The 16,298-nt window shown below is 45.6% G+C and overlaps 1 protein-coding gene across 1 annotated transcript; it reads right to left on the reverse strand.

Moving 5' to 3' along the window:
* Positions 1-16,144, reverse strand: LOC138823594 (thrombopoietin receptor-like). Its single transcript, XM_070016993.1, has 12 exons — positions 16,066-16,144; positions 15,772-15,904; positions 15,308-15,486; positions 14,480-14,778; positions 13,920-14,082; positions 13,522-13,648; positions 6,663-6,847; positions 6,388-6,530; positions 4,050-4,209; positions 3,807-3,903; positions 1,022-1,109; positions 1-825 (listed from the first exon to the last, which is right to left on the reverse strand). The coding sequence occupies exons 1-12, from the start codon at positions 16,142-16,144 to the stop codon at positions 595-597; spliced, it is 1,884 nt and encodes a 627-aa protein (XP_069873094.1). The 3' UTR covers positions 1-594.
* Between the last annotated feature and the right edge of the window lie 154 nt (positions 16,145-16,298).

Genomic DNA, 16,298 nt, shown 5'->3' on the forward strand with positions numbered 1-16,298 from the left:
AAGGAAATTTATTACATAGCATGGACATGCTATAGGAAGATAGCATTTCAGCCAGCCATCTTCGGGCTATAGACATGAGTTATAAGTTTAAATAGACAAAGAACTAGGAGCAGGGGATGAAAGGCAGGGTTAAGCAGTTGTAGTCCTAGGTCAGAGGAATGAGTCAGAGTCCCAGTATCAGGTCAAAGGTGCTATGACAGTCACGATTTGTCAGATGGGATTTTATTACAGTAAGAATAATAATGCCTGGTGGGTTCAGTGGTTTGTTCCTCCTTCCTAGCTTCCAGGATAGTTGTGACTGCAGGAGAGAATAGCCAGAGCAAAGGACATAGATACATGGTAGGGATGCCTAGCTTTTATTCTGCCTTGAAGTAATTTGGAGGTCTAAGTAGGGAGTCATGTTTTTCAGCAGTAGTTTTTAAATACCTTTTACAACAGGGCCTTGATTTGTCAGGAAAAGGTTAGAAAGATCAGTGCAATAAAGCCCAAGGAAGTAGACAGGAATGGGTGTGAGGTCTGAGGCCTTGGGATCAGGGTCAAAAGGTTTGCAGAGTCCTGTATCTGTCCAGGGAACTGGGAGCGAGGGGCCTGCTTTTAGGGCTGCTGCCAGCAACTTAGTGGTAGGTAGGAATGGTTGGCAATGTGGGTGGTACAGCAGGATCCAGATTGAGCCATGGCCTCCAGGCAAGAAGGCTGGAGGCCTCGGTAGTCCACCTGAGCCTGGGAGGAACACAGGGGCAAGGGAGTCTTCTCTGAGGACTTAGGTAGGATTTCAAGGAGGCTGGGTTCCACTTCTTCATAGCTATCTGTGACGGTAGCCTTGGGCTGAGAGAAATGGACAAAAGGAACTGGGTTAGAGCAGATCCTGGTGAACTGGACTGCAGTGGAAGGAGAATTGGGCTAGGGGTAGTACCTGGGGGTGGTACACTGCTGGGCAAGACCCTTGAACAAGTTGCATTGGGTGGTGACAAGGGTCATGGGTGGTGAGGAGAGGAGAAAGTAGGAGAGAGGGTGTACTCACTGGACTCAGGGCTGCAGTATCTCTAAGGTACTGGCCGAGGACACGGTGCAGGTCTGGAAGTGAGGGCCACAGGGCATGCCTCAGTCTCCTAGGGGTAAAGAAAGATGGGGAGCCTTTATTGTGGGAATGAGTTGGGATGGATGAAGAGAACAGTGAAGCAGGACAGTGGGGTTGGCAGTGAGGTGGAGAAATACAGCTTGGAGAGATAGAGGTGTAAAGGAAGATAAGGAAACCTCAGGTGGAGAGGGAGGTGGTCACTGGTGGGCAGCTTCAAAAAGAATAGTGCAGAGGGGCTGGGAAGGTGGTTCAGTGGTAGAGCGCTTGCCTTGCATGCATGAGGCCCTGGGTTCAATTCCTCAGCACCACACAAGCAAAAAGAAAAAAGCCGGAAGTGGCGCTGTGGCTCAAGTGGTAGAGTGCTAGCCTTGAGCTGAAGAGCTGAGGGACAGCGCCTAGGCCCAGAGTTCAGGCCCCATGACCGGACCCAAAAAAAAATATAGTTCAGAGTATTGAGCAGACCTTCCCCAAACAGTCCTGCTTTAGGACCTTTGCACTTGATCTTCTCTCTCCTGAAACACTTGGCCCACACTTCATTTACATCTCTGTTAATATGTTATCCGGATAAGCAATGCCCTCTTTGTTGCTAACATTACCATTTCCCTTCCCCCTCACTATTTTATGCTCTGCTTTATTTTCCTTCATTCCTTTCTTTTTTTTTCATTCCTTTCTTTTTTATGGTGGTTGTTTTGTTTTTGTTTTTTAAAGACAAAGTCTCAGTATAATTGATTGGGCTATCCTCAACTTGGGATCTTTCTGAGTGTGTGGAGTGCTGGGATTCCAGATGTGTACCACCATGCCTGGTTTCATTTTTCCTTATAGCACTTGACTTATTTGTTTTATATTTATTGTATTGGTATGTGTGTGTGTGTGTGTATGTGTGTGTGTGTGTGTGTGTGTGTGTGTGTCTACTCCCCAGATCAAACTCGTTGGGAACAGAGTTTGTGTATTTTTTCACTCCTGTATCTTCAGCATCTGGAGGACCATAGTAAGTGCTTAAGAAATTACTTTAGTGAATGTACAAAACCACTGGAGCTTCTTATTAAATTATGAACTGAGCTGGGTATCAGTGGCTCATGCCTGTACTCCTTGCTAGTCAGAAGACTGAGACCTGGAGGGTTTCCGTTCAAAGCTAGCCTGGGCAGAAAAATCTATGAGACTTCATCCCCAATAAACTAGCAAAATGCTAGACTGGAGGTATGGCTCAAGTGGTAAGGTATCAGCAATGAGCAAGAAAGCTTAATACTTTGAGTGAGAGCTTAATACTTTGAGTTCAAACCCTAGTACCAGAGGAAGAAAAAGTTCCTACACAGGGCCATCTATCTGGGAGTACAGTCTAAGATGAATTGGGGAGCCCTCCAGTTCTTTAACCTTATAATTCTATGCAGAAGGACTTTAGCTAAACATTTCTGGCTTCTTCCATTACGTCACCTCTATGTCCTCTAAGAAAATAGGGTGACTTACCTAATTGTGGAAAAGAAATGCAGTATTCCTGGTTCAGCAGCAACCCCCCATCCCCCCCTAATATTTTTGTTGGATCTGGCTATCTGCATGAAGGCTTCATTCCAAGTTGTGCATACACATAGGCAGGCTAAAAGTTCTAAGAGAAACATGTTCAAAGAGAGCTGTGAGACCACAAAAGGGGTACCTAATCTAGCCTAGGACTATGAAAACACAATGATTGGAGGAGCTCACTTCTAAGTGTTCACGAATCAGCAGACTGTACCAGTTGGAACACTGAGGTGGTATGGATTCTATCCTTCATGCTTATAATTTCAAGTGGCATTTCTCCTCAGCCCTCACAAAAGTGAGTTACTCATTACTAACATTTATTTAAGGGCCTGCTACTTGGCAGGCTCTGTGCTGAGGATTTAAAAATGACCAAGTAAGGTATAATGGAGAAGACATAAAGAAATACATACAAGACCAGGGAGATGGGGGTGGTTCAGTGGTGGAGTGTGTGCTTAACGTTATGCATGAGCCACGAGTTCATTTTTTAGGAAAAAGAAAGAAAAAAAAACACAATAAAACAATAAGAAAGCACAGAAGAGCAGTCAATAAAGGCAGATCAGGAAGAGATTTTTAAGAGTACGTGAAGTTATTTATAGATGAATATGTATTACTTAGCCAGGAGAATAATCAAGGCACAGAGGACATTCTGTGCAAAGCAGTTGAGAAGCAAAACAGGCTGTGGCGAAAATCACCCAACAGTTTAGCCAGGCTGATACACGGGATAGAAGAAGGTGTGGGGCATGCAAGACTCACTGGTCTGGCTTTTATCCTGGGGAACTATTGAAGGGATTTAAGGAGGAGAATGACAGGCTCACAAGTGCCTTTTGGAAAGGTTTTTCTGGTGGCTTTGAGGCTAGATGGGAAAGAGAAGAGGCTCTGTTTCAGCGAGTCAAGTCCTGTGTCTGGTTGGAGAAAGGGAGTCATTGTTTGAACAAGGGTTTAGAGGTGAAAGGACCAGACATGGTGGCCTATTGGATGGGCTGGGGTGGAGCGGGAGGCGCTAAAGTGTCCTGGTTGGGGGCCAGATCACTGACGTGCGCAGTGAGAAGGGGCTGTTTGAGGTGAGCACGTTTGACTCCGGGGGCGTGCAGGAAACAGCTGAAGTTGCAGATGTAGACTTGGCGTGGCGTCCAGTGACCCTAGGATGAGGCTTCTAAACCAGGCTCCGGGGTCAGGCCGGGCCCACTGCCCTTCTCCCCCTTGGCAGGGACGGTACCTGTAGTGCACGGGAAACTGCCACCTCAGCAGCAGCAGGCCCAGGAGGGCACTGAGGCCCAGCACCAGGAGCAGAGCCGTCACCAAGGAGATCCAGGCTAGGGGACAAAAATCGTTTGACCTTGGCTGCTCCCCCCTCCCCCTCCCGGCTCCGCCCCTGCCTCCCCCCCTCCCCGCCCTGCCCTGCCCTGCCCTGCCCTGCCCGGGTCACCCGGGGAGCTGCGCCCCGTCCGCCCCGCCTCACCGCTCTCCGAGGCCGTCTCCACCCTCGCAGGGTCAGACCAAGCGCTCCACGGGCCCCGGTAGGTGGGACCGTGGAGCCGGGCGCGCAGCTGTAAGCTGTAGCGGGATCGGGGTCGCAGCTCCAGGCTTCCTCCCCGGGCCCCTAGAGGCGGCTCCAGCACCTGCGCGGGGAAGCCAGCGGTGGGCCGGGCTCGGGCCTGCAGCGGGCCCCCAGCGCTCTGCTCCAGTTGGACCAAAATCCCACCACGTCAAATCCCCAGAAAGGCTGGGATCTCCACCCAAGGGCCTGACTGCCTGCAAAACGCTCTTCCTCCCTTAACACCCGGGTGCAGAACCTGGACCTCTCCCCTGTTGCCGGAGAAGCCCACCAGACAGAGTACACACCCTTTACTCAGACCTGACCTTCCCAGAGCCACGCAGCTGGACACATGTGGGGACCACCCCCCCCAACCCGCACAGAGATCTCTGACAAGGAGATGCGGCCCTAATTGGGCCCTGGCCACCCAGAGACACACCCAAGTGGGAGACTTACTAACAATGGCTTAGGAAGTTAAGAATTGCTCAGAATATGCAAACATTGTGCTTGGCACTGGAGGCAAAGATAAATGACCCACAGTCTCACGTATCTAATGAGGCAGCCAAACAAAGAATCACAACTAATTAGTACAAAGCACCATGGTAACCCAAAGAAACATTCAATGCTGCCTGAGCTGCTTGGTTGGGGATTAAAGGATAGTTCAGTATGCTAAGGCCACAGATGGGAAAGCTGGATGGTCAAAGAGAAAGCTAAGGTAGTAGTAGTAAGGATTTGAAGAATTAGTACGTTATTTAATGTACTTGTTGGTTAATAGGAAGGAAAGAGAAAGGAAAAGACTATATGATTCCAGGCTTTGTTACACAATAAGTAGTGGCAATGTCAGAGACAGGAAGCAGGAGTAGCTTGAAGAAGTTCTGTATGGTTCTAGTTTATACAGTTTAACAGTTACTGGGTTTGGTGGGTTCCATTTGTAGTTCCAGCTTTCAGGATGCTGAGGCAGGAGAATCCTGAGTTACAGGCCAGCATAGACTACATAGTGAACTCTGTCTCAAAAAGGAAAAAAGTTTACAGCCAAACCAATTAATGGTAATGTCAGATAGTGATTCCTCTTTGGTGGTAAGGTGAATAGGGGACAAAAGTAGTTTATGGGATGCTGGAAATAATTAGTATCTTGTTCTTGGTAATGGACACATAGCTGTATATATGTAAAAACAATTCAACATTTAAGGTTTGTACACTTCATTGTACGTGAGCTAAATCTTAGTACATTAGAGGGGGCAGATGAGTTTAGTTTTGAATACAATGAATTTGAACTGTGTGAGATAGGGTGGTTGTTTTAGGTACAGCTTTCTGGTAAGAAGTGTGTATCTCTCTCTCTCTACATATATATAAAGTAGGCAGAGAAATAACATTAGTATATTAGTGTATTAGAACACCTTCTGTATGACAAGCACTATGCTAGGTATTTACTTATTTTCTAACTCCATATAGTAGATGGCATTATTCACATTTTACCAACAAGGAAGTACAGACTTTGAAAATTGAGGTAATTTGCCTATGTTTCTTAACCTCTTTTCAGAGTGGGAGTTAGGCTAGCCATGGTGGCTCATACCTATAGTTGTAGTTGGGAAGCAGAGATAAGGAAAATCAAGGGTCCTCTAGCTAGCCTGGCAAGAAAGTCAGAGAGACTGCATTTTACCCAATAAAAGGCCAGAGCAGTGGTGTTTACCTATCACCACATTTATGCAGCAAGTATAAGTAGGAGGATTGCCCTAGGCTTGCTGGGCATAAATACAAGACTATATAGAAGCAACAAGATGCTGAGGCATGATTAATTGGTAGAGTATCTGCCTAACAAACCCTAGTACCACAACAGGGAAAAAAAAAAGCGTGTGTGTGTGTGTGTGTGTGTGTGTGTGTGTGTGTGTGTTAGAATGGTAAAACTGGGATTATTAGGATATAGATATTGTAACCATGGGACTGAAGCACTCACCTAGAGAGATGTATATGTTTACGTAGGGGCAAAGTGTCTAGCATGAGACTCTAGGAAACAGCAGCTATTATGAACGACTGGAGCCAGAATAGGAGAGTGAGAAAATTCAGTCAGAGCCTGATATTCCAAAGATAAATAGAAAAGAACATTTGAATTAGGGGAACCAGCAGTGTCACAGGCCCAAGAGCAGCTACAGAGATTAACATAGATGTACAAGCCTGACCATAGATAGAAGAACATAGTATAGACATGGTAGACCTTAGGAATGGTATGTGCAGTAGTCTGTGGATATTTATTACTTGATTGTACCTTCCAGTTCTGATGGCCTTCTCCTGTGTATCGAAGTTGATAGCAGGTCTCTTGGGCTGCCCAGGAGGATGGGTGCTGCCACTCCAACTCCAGCTGCCCACTGGACACCTCCTTCCATTGCAAGCTTGGGGTGGGGAGGAGTACTACAGGGAATTCAGCAGGGACTGGGTTAAGCCCTTTGGTGCATGAGGCATGGGTCAGAAGGGTTAAGAGGAATCACATACATACATTTGGTGGGAGTGAGAATAGTGTGGGAGGAATAGGGAAGATCTTACCAGCCTGGTGGATCCAGAAAGGGGATCTTAGGTAGCTGTAAACAACACCCTGGGTTGTGTTCACCTCTACAAGCACGTGAATAACGCTGTCATTCCGTGACCTGAAGTGGCAGCGCGAGAGCTGAGGAGGCTGTAATCCTGAATTTGGTTCTGCCTCTTCTTCACACTTCTCCCAGACAGGGTCCCTAAGAAGCAGCCCAATATGGTGATTGCAGCAGGCCTGTCCAAGAGAATCACCTCTATCCTCCCCATCTCACAGAAACTATGGCCCATGTGGATTGCAAATCTAACTCCTCCCTTGAGTGGGCCTCTGTCTTACAACAGGAGGCCCTGCCTCTTCCCCTTGAGCTGATATGATATTTTAAAATAGCTCAGTCTATAGAATTCAGGTCTTGGCTCACCAGAGTATAACTTTGGGCAAATTATTTGATGTGCCTAGCAGGTACAAGGCCCTGAGTTCAAGCTCCAGGACTGCCTTCCCCTCAAAACAACAAAACCCCACCAAACACACACACACACACACACACCCCAAAAATAAAACACACACACCCCAAAAATAAAACCCAAAACAAAACTCCACTCTAGTTTCTTCCTGTTTATAAAATGGGTTAATACCTACTTCACAGAATTACTTCGAAGAGTAAAGATCTTTCATCTTTCTAGAGGGGAAACATCTGTATATTTTTAAATTGTTCTCATACAGATACCCTCCATTGGGTATTTTGCATTAGATTATTACAACAGCTTCCTAAATGACCTTTTGCCTCCATTTCTACCACTGCTTTCAGTTTATTCTCCACACAGCTAGTAGAATATACTTCAAATATCAATTGGACAATGTCCAGAGTATATCATAAATCTATTTATTTTTATCTTTTCAAGATGAAACTACCATTGTTTCTTGTCTAGATTAAAGCAAATTTTTAACTGGTAGCCTTCTACTCTTATTTCTCTTACAGAGAAATACTCTCCTTTTTGTTACTTCTACATTTTGTTTTTGGTCGGTTGTGGGGCTTGAACTCTGGGCCTGGGCACTGTCCCTCAGCTCTTCAGCTCAAGGCTAGTGCTCTACCTCTTGAGCCACAGTGCCACTTCTGGTTTTCTGAGTGGTTTATTGGAGATAAGAGTCTCATGGATTTTCCTGCCTGGGCTGGCTTTGAACTGCGATCCTCAGATCTCAGCCTCCTGAGTAGCTAGGATTACAGGCGTGAGCCACCAGTACCTGGCTTTTTTTACTTTTTGAGAGAGGGTCTTGCTATAGTGTTCAGGCTGGACTTGAACTCATGATTTTCCTGCCTTAATCTTTTCTGAGTGCTGGGACTCTACCTGGATTTTTTGTTTCTTTCTGTGCTGAAGATTGATCCCAGTGCCTCATGCTTGCTAGACAATGCTCTGCCACTGAACTATGTCCCTAGCCCTGATCTATCTATCTATCTATCTATCTATCTATCTATCTATCTATCTATCTATCTATCTATCATGTTATTATTCCCCTTTTTTTTTGTTGCCCTCCTTAGACTTGAATGTTGGACCTGGGACTGTTCCTGAGGGGTATTTTTTTGCTCAAGGTTAGCATTCTACCATCTGAGTCATAGCTCTACTTCCAGCTGTTTGGTAGTTCATTGGAGATAAGAGTCTCATAGACTTTCCTGCTTGGGCTGCTTCAAACCACAATACTTAGATGTCAACCTCAAGGAGTAGCTAGGGTTACAGGTGTGATTTAAAAGCACCAGCTTACTCGTTCTCTTAAAAATCCTTCAATGGCTCTTCATCCCACTTGGCATAAAATCCAAGCTAAACTGGGTGCCGGTGGCTCACACTTGTATCTTCTCAGGAGGCTGAGATCTGAGGATTGAGGTTAGAGGCTAGCCCAGGCAGGAAAGTCTGTGAAACTTTTTATCTCCAATAAACTATTCAAAAAGACTGGAGGGGGGAGAGGGGATGGGGGAGTGGAGAGGGGAAGGGATGGTATGGGGAAACAAAGGAGGAGGCAACAATGCTTGGTACTCATTATCTTGCCCATGTAATTGTAACCCCTCTGTATGGTATTTTCACAATTAAAAAAAAAAGGCTGGAAGTGGCATTGTGGCTCAAGTGGTAGAGTGCTAGCCTTGAGTAAAAGAAGTTCAGGGACAGCATTCAGGCCTTAGGAACAACAATTTTTTTTTAAATTAGGCTAAATGTTATGCTTATAGACTCTATGTGTTTTGATTCCTCCTTCCTTAACTGTTCTTTTATCCTGTGATTTTCATCCCCTTCATCTATGTGGGCCTTCTGTCTCTATCACAAATATGCCACATGTCCTGTCTTTATGTTTTGCCTTTGTCCTGCATTTCTCCCTTTTGTCTCTTGGATCTCAGCTAACCTATTACCTCCTTGATGAGGCTATTGTGAGTACTCAGTTTAAAGTAATACTTCCTTTGCTTAGTCTTTATTATATGTATGTATGTATGTATATATCTGAAACTTATTATCCTTGTCCTTCTCAATACTCCCCACTAAAATATAAGCCCTATCAATGCTGGATCCTTTCCCTACTTAAAAAATGTTATTATTGTTTGGGGATCAAATCCAGAGTTTCATGCATATTAGGCAAGCACTCTTTCACTGAGCTACATTCCCAGCCCTAGAATCTTTTTTGTTTTGTCTCTCTATCCCCAATGCCTGGCATATAACTCACCTCAAAAATTTGTTTACTAAAAAAAAATTTGTTTACTGAGCAAACGAATCATGTCTGATTCTTGATTACGATTCCTAAGTAACTTGTCATCTCTAAAACACTATGTATATATTTATATCTTTACCCATTTAGTCACCAAACAATTGTTACTCATATGCTAGGCATTGTGGAATAATCTTCAATGAAATATCCTTTCATTGGGAGAAGCAGAAAAACAGGTATTTTCTGTAACATGGACAGGCTGACCTGGGAGCATCACAGAGGGACATCTAACCTTGACTGGAGAGACAGGGTAAAGGGAACAAATGAGCATCTCAGGTACATGCTTATGCTCAGATAAGATATTCACACATATACATACAGTGCTTTGGGGGAAATACTAAATGGTGCAGAATGGTATTAGGATACAGGACCTGGTGATACACTGTAACATGACATAAGGCCTGGTAATAATGCTTGTGAGAGTACAGCCCAGTCATGGATGGCTTTGTGGCCTTTCCAAGGAGCTTGGACTTAATCTGGGACTTGAACTCAGGGCCTGGGTATTGTCCCTGAGCTCCTTTTGCTCAAGGCTAGCACTCTACCACTTGAGCCACAGCACCACTTTCAGCTTTTTCTATGTGGTACAGAGGAATTGACACCAAGGCTTCATACATTCTAGGTAAGCACTCTACCACTAAGCCACATTCCCAGCCCACTTGAATTTAATCTTGAAGAAAAGGTGGAGACAGTTAAGGATTTTAAACAGAAAAGTGTCAAACTCTACCTGCAGCTTGTAGGAAGGATTTGTGAGGGGTAGGTAGAAAGAGAGGAACCCATTAGGTCATTGTTGTGGTTTTTCATGTGCCAAGTGATGAAGGTCTGAAGATAAGTGGTGGAGGTGGGGTAGAGTAAAGATGATTCAAGAGATACTGAAGAGGTGGAAGGGACCAGTCTATTTCTGATGGATGTAGAAAACGTATGGATGGAGAACGTCCTGCGTGACTTCTACGTAGAAACTGAGTTCATGGTAGAATAGAGGGCAATCAAGAAGAAAAGTAGAAGCCGGTGCTCGTGACTCATGCCTATAATCTGAGCTAATTGGGAGGCTGAAATCTGAAGACTATAGTTCAAAGCCTGCAGATAAATACAAGAGACTCTTACCTCCACTTAACTAGCATAAATCTGGAGGTGGATCTCAAGTGGTAGAGTGCCAGCCTTGAATGGAAAAGCCAAAGAAGAGCACAAGGCCCTGAGTTCAAATTCTAGTACTGGCACACATACACACATACATACACACACCATGCACACATGTACACACACGTACACACACACCATGTAGACATGTACACACATGTATACACACACATAGAAAAGAAGGTTTTGATAGAATAAATGATGATTTCAGCTTTGTCACCCTTTCGTCCATGGATTGTACCTCTGCACAATGGAAATCTGTACTGTTTGTTTAAAAGAATGACATCTTTTTTATTTCCGGTTGTGGGGCTTGAACTCTGGGCCTGGGCACTGTCCCTCAGCTCTTCAGCTCAAGGCTAGTGCTCTACCACTTGAGCCACAGTGCCACTTCCAGTTTTCTGGTAGTTAGTGGGAGATAAGAGTCTCTCGGGCTTTCCTGCCCAGGCTGGTTTTGAACTGCAATCTTTAGATCTCAGCCTCCTGAGTAGCTAGAATTACTGATGTGAGCCACCGGTCCCTGGCAAGAATGACATCTTTTTGTAATGAGTTCCAAGACATAGTTAAAAACTGAATTAACAAACAACGCTCAGTGATAGAGCACTTGTCTAGCACATGTGAGACCTGGGTTCTATTCCTAGCACCGCAAAAACAAGTGTTAAAAAAAAAAAGTATGTATAATGTGATCATATGTGTGTGTGTGTGTGTGTTTAATTTAAAAAATGTGGATATGTATGTTGGTCTTAGGGCTGCCCCTGAACTTCTGTGTTCTAGCTAGCACTCTACTGTTTAAGCTCCACTTCTGACTTTTGGTGGGCAATTTTAAACCACAATTCTGAGATCTCAGCCTCCTGAGTAGCTAGGATTATAGGGCTGAGCCACAGGTGTTTAGCTCTCAATAATATATTTTTTTTTTTTTGTCGGTCGTGGGGCTTGAACTCTGGGCCTGGGCGTTGTCCCTTAGCTCTTCAGCTCAAGGCGAGCGCTCTACCACTTGAGCTACAGCGCCACTTCCGGTTTTCTGGTGGTTTTATTGGAGATAGGAGTCTCACGGTCTCTCCTGCCCGGGCTGGCTTTGAACCGTGATCCTCAGATCTCAGCCTCCTGAGTAGCTAGGATTACAGGTGTGAGCCACCAGCGCCCGGCTCTCAATAATATTTTATATAATTTTTAAATGTATAGAAGCAAACACATACATTAAAAAGTTGTTGTCTTTTTTTTTAATGCCAGGGACTGAACTCAGGGCATAGGCTCTGTCCTTGAGCCTACCCTGAGGCTAGTGCTCTACCACGTGAGCCACAGTTCCACTTTCAGCTTTTTCTGTAGTTTATTGGAGATATGAGTCTCATGGACTTTCTTTCTTTTTTTTGGGTCTGGTCGTGGGGCCTGAACTCTGGGCCTGGGCGCTGTCCCTCAGCTCTTCAGCTCAAGGCTAGCACTCTACCACTTGAGCCGCAGTGACACTTCTGGCTTTTTTTTTTCTGCTTATGTGGTGCTGAGGAACCGAACCCAGGGCCTCATGCATGCAAGGCAAGCGCTCTACCACTGAGCTACCTTCCCAGCCCCTCATGGACTTTCTTGCCTGGACTGGCTTTAAACTGTGATCCTCAGATCTCAGCCTCCTGAGTAGCCACCAGCACCCAGCAGTTGTTGAGTGTTTTAAAAATTATTCACTCATTGAACTGTTTGGTAATTTATTTTGCTGGTATTGGACTTGTGTAAGGTCCATGTAAGGTGCACATTCAGCCTGCATGCTCATGGTTGATAGCTGATGCTCTACCACTGGAGCCTGTTTTTTGAGACAGGTTTCAATAGGCTGGCCTCTGCCTTAGCCTCCCTTATGATCCTCTTGCCTCCTGAAAGCTAGAAATACAAGTATGTGCCACCACATCCAGCCACCATACCCATATCACTGAGCAATTTTCAGCTAAGCACCTGTTGTATTTCAGGTAGATGAGAACATATTTGTGCATAAAAACAGGTGGATTTTATCCTTTTGGGTCATATATAGTCAATGTCAGCTTTTCTCAACTAGAGTTCTGAGAGAGAACTTTTTAGTCAACCAAATAATCACATAAAATGTAAATGGTAAACTATGAAAAGAACAAGAATGTAAAATTGTGTGCTATTGGATCTAATAAGGAAGATCAGGGAGAGTTCCCTGAGGGAGTACAGAGAAGTAAAGATAGGAGGGAGAAATAGTATGTGCTAAGACTCAGAAGCAGAAGGGAATATGGCAGATATAAGGGAGCCAATGAAGGCCAGTGCTGGAACAGAGGGAGCAAAGGGCAGTATAGCATAGAAGCTGAAACACATGGGAGGTAGATCTTCAGAACTTTATAAGGCCATGATAGACTTCTTTAAAGCTGGGAATGTTTTGTTCAGTTTAGTACTTTCAAAAGAACTCTCCAGCCCCTAGGCGGAGAATGATTGGAAAGGTATCAGTTCTTTTCATGAAGTGAGAGATGATAATGGCTTGGACCATTGTAATGGCAGCGTTATACTACAGTGGACATCATCTAGAGATATTTAATTGGTAGAAGTCAAAAGTTGGTAATGTGTGTCAGTGAGGAGTTTGGTAGACATCCCAAAAGGCCAGGCTAATTTTTGTCTAGATTCAACAGATCAGAAACCATATTTGACCATGCAAAGTTGTATTACATATTTGAGTGCTGAAGGCTATACCAAGTATGAGTTTTACACAGATCTAGCAATGTTTGAGCTTAGCTAAGTACAAAGCATGGGGAACAAATTGAAGTAAATGAGACTGTAGGCTGAAACAAGGATATGATGTGATTAAAGCATTCCTAGGAGGAATGGAAAGATAAGGTTGAGAATACAAAACATTCATGTGAGAATGGGAGAGTAAATAACAAAGCAAAGAGTCTAGTTAGCAGTCAAAAGCAGGAGAGTGAAGAGTTCCATGAGCAATCTTTACATTTTTCTGCTGGTTTTAGCATCTCTCTCATGATATCACACCAACCAAAAACTCAGTTCAACTCTTACCTGTCTCTGGGGCAGCACCGTGTCTTACTGTGGTGGAAGAAGCCTTGAGAGCTAGTATGGTTGTGTTGCTGCCACTGACAGGTAACATTCTTCAGGTCCAAGGTAAAGCATTGAAGCCCAATTGTCACTGAGGTCAAAATATGAAGCCCTATCAGAGCCATGCATAGTCTATAGAGCTGTAGATAGAGTATCCAGATCATTTTTACAACTACAACAGAATATCTGCTCTGTTCTCTCTTCTCTCACTTGAGCAGAGTTTGCCCTTCACAATGGCAAGCTTGAGGTTATCAGGCAGGACCATGGTTCTCAGAGCCTTCACATGCAGCCTAAGGTTTCCTACAGTTCTTTTTTTTTTTTTTTAATCTCCTTCCTATCTCCTCATTTCTTTATTGACCCACCTGCATCCCGTGGAAGGTCCACAGTCACAGGTAAAGACCAGGATCCCCAGGAACCACGGAGGGAGACCCCATCAGGCTGGCTACGCAACTGGAGCCAATAGGACTTGCCAGGCTGGAGCCCTGAGATGAGGCAACTTCCACCCCTGACTTTCAGAGATGGAGCCTGGGGATAAAAATCCCAGCATCAGAATCTAGGTCTGCCTCTCATCCGAGACATCTACCCCTAATACTTGAAGCCCCATGCCACGTGTGTTCAGAGCTAGCACCTTACTGGTTAGATGTACAACACACAGAATGGGGACCAGATTGGTGGGTTTCAGGGGATATTCAGAGATTTCTGAAAGGAAATCTCCATTAACCAGGAGGCCCATTAGATCTCAATTTTGTCAGTGTACATGATGCAAAGTGAGTTACCACCTAAAGAGAGAGGGCTCTAATCAAAGTCTACAATAACTTCCAAGGACAAACCGAGTTTAGAATTTCCAAAGTATGACCTGTCCCTGACTGGGGAAATGTTGGGGGAAGGGGATAGGAAATAGAACAGAAGGAGGTTTAAATACTTCTCCAGTTGGAGAGGTCTCTGTTGGTCCATCCTGTTGGGTTGCTGTGGGCAGAGCACATGGAGATTGGTGTAGGGTGGAGGCGGGATTTGGCCTTGGCAGGGTGGGGCAGCAGGTTTCAGTGGGGAGCAGCTGTATAACTGTGTGGCCAGTGGAGTTCCTGGGATCTGCAGAGCCATAGCGGAGTTCATGCCTCAGGAATTCACTGATTTCAGGTGCTGGGGCTTCCCACCGGATCTGAAGTTCCCCTGGCTGACTCCCACCCATGGCCTTGATGATATGGGGGGGAGCCGGTAGACCTGAAGGCAAGATAGGGTAGATCAAAACTGTGAGTGCCACCAACTATGATTCAACCCATGGACTGCAGAAGGGGTGCTGGAGATGGAATTAGAAGCAGCTCTGATTTTAAAAGATCACAGGTCATCACTCTCTGGAGCTGAGTGACAAGTAGGAAGAATGATTCCTTATCTTGTTCTCCTTTCCTCACAAGAAGAGCGACCTCACTATAGTGTAATGGTTTGCCAGATTCCATGCTCCTTACAGCAGGGACCACTTTTCATCTCCGTATTTTCCTCTCCTGACATGGTACCTGGCACCCAGAGGTGTTCTATAACTGTTGAATTGATGAGTAAATGAATAGGTGAGTGGTGGTATGAAGTGATTTGTAGGTTAGGTCTAGCTCTGGATACTAAAGTTGGAGCAAATGGTAAAAAGGATCTCAAGATGCCTCTGGGGGTCAGAAAGTGGGGAATGTCCACATTATCTACACAAGTCTGATTCTAGGAGCTAGATTGCAGGCAGAGAATGGAATGACTGAGATGTCCTTACCCACACTATCCACAAAGATCACTCGTTGCATCAGAGTCTGGTTCAGGAACACATTCTTCACCCAGAGATGCAGTGGAAAAAAGAGACGTATTTCATCCTGGGCTGGAAACTGGCACACATGACGGGTCCCAAAGTGGGGCATGCTCTGAGAGATCAGAGGGCAGGTGCGGGGCTCCTCGCTGTTGGCAGAAGAGAGGTCCTACCTACACAGCCACCATGCTTAGCCCTGAGGACCCAGGTGGGGCCCATGCCCAGCTTCTGTTTCCATTACTGCCACTTTCTTCTCACTCACTGGCATAGTGGAATGAGGCTTGGGTGGTGGCTTGAGCTAGGCCATGCATAAGGTGGCTACTTAGAGCATGTAGTGTAATCATGCCCTGATAGGGCCAAAGACAGGGAAGCTAATAGGATGCACAAAGTACAGGGGCAGATATATGGGGGAAGGGGCACAGCCCAGCACCTACCCTGGATAGGCATATAGCAGTTGATATGTCCCACTGGGTCCTGCCTCTTCCTCATCCCAGAAGCAAGTGAGGTCCTCAAATGTTTGGGAGAAACAGTTCAGGGGCTCTGAATCCGAGGTCAGCAAGGAGACATCTAAGAAATAGCTGGTGAGTTGGGCTTTGGTTCCCCTCCTTCTTCCCCCAGGCATGTTTATGGGTAGGAAACTAGTGGGGGGCTTCCTACCTCACATCCCTTCCCAGGGCTCCCATCCCCTCCTAGGGTTCCCTATGCCTGGGCCCCTCCATACACCTCACCTTGGCTGGTGACTTGTGCCAGGTTTGGAGGGACCAGGAGGAGGCAGGAGGTGACCATGAAGAGGGCCCAGGAGGGCATCTTCTCCGGCACTGTGTGCCTGCCTTAGCCCATCCTCCTTTCAGGAAGCCGGGCCCCAATCCCCTCCCAGGCCAGCCCCTAAGGTTCCTGTAAGATACAGCCCCACGTCCTGTCCCTGTCCCTGCCCCTCTGGGGCCCATCCAGACCACACTGG

This window comes from Dipodomys merriami, unplaced genomic scaffold (genome assembly GCF_024711535.1).
Source record: "Dipodomys merriami isolate MVZ:Mamm:240054 unplaced genomic scaffold, mDipMer1.0.p SCAF_121, whole genome shotgun sequence".
Lineage (NCBI taxonomy): Eukaryota > Metazoa > Chordata > Mammalia > Rodentia > Heteromyidae > Dipodomys > Dipodomys merriami.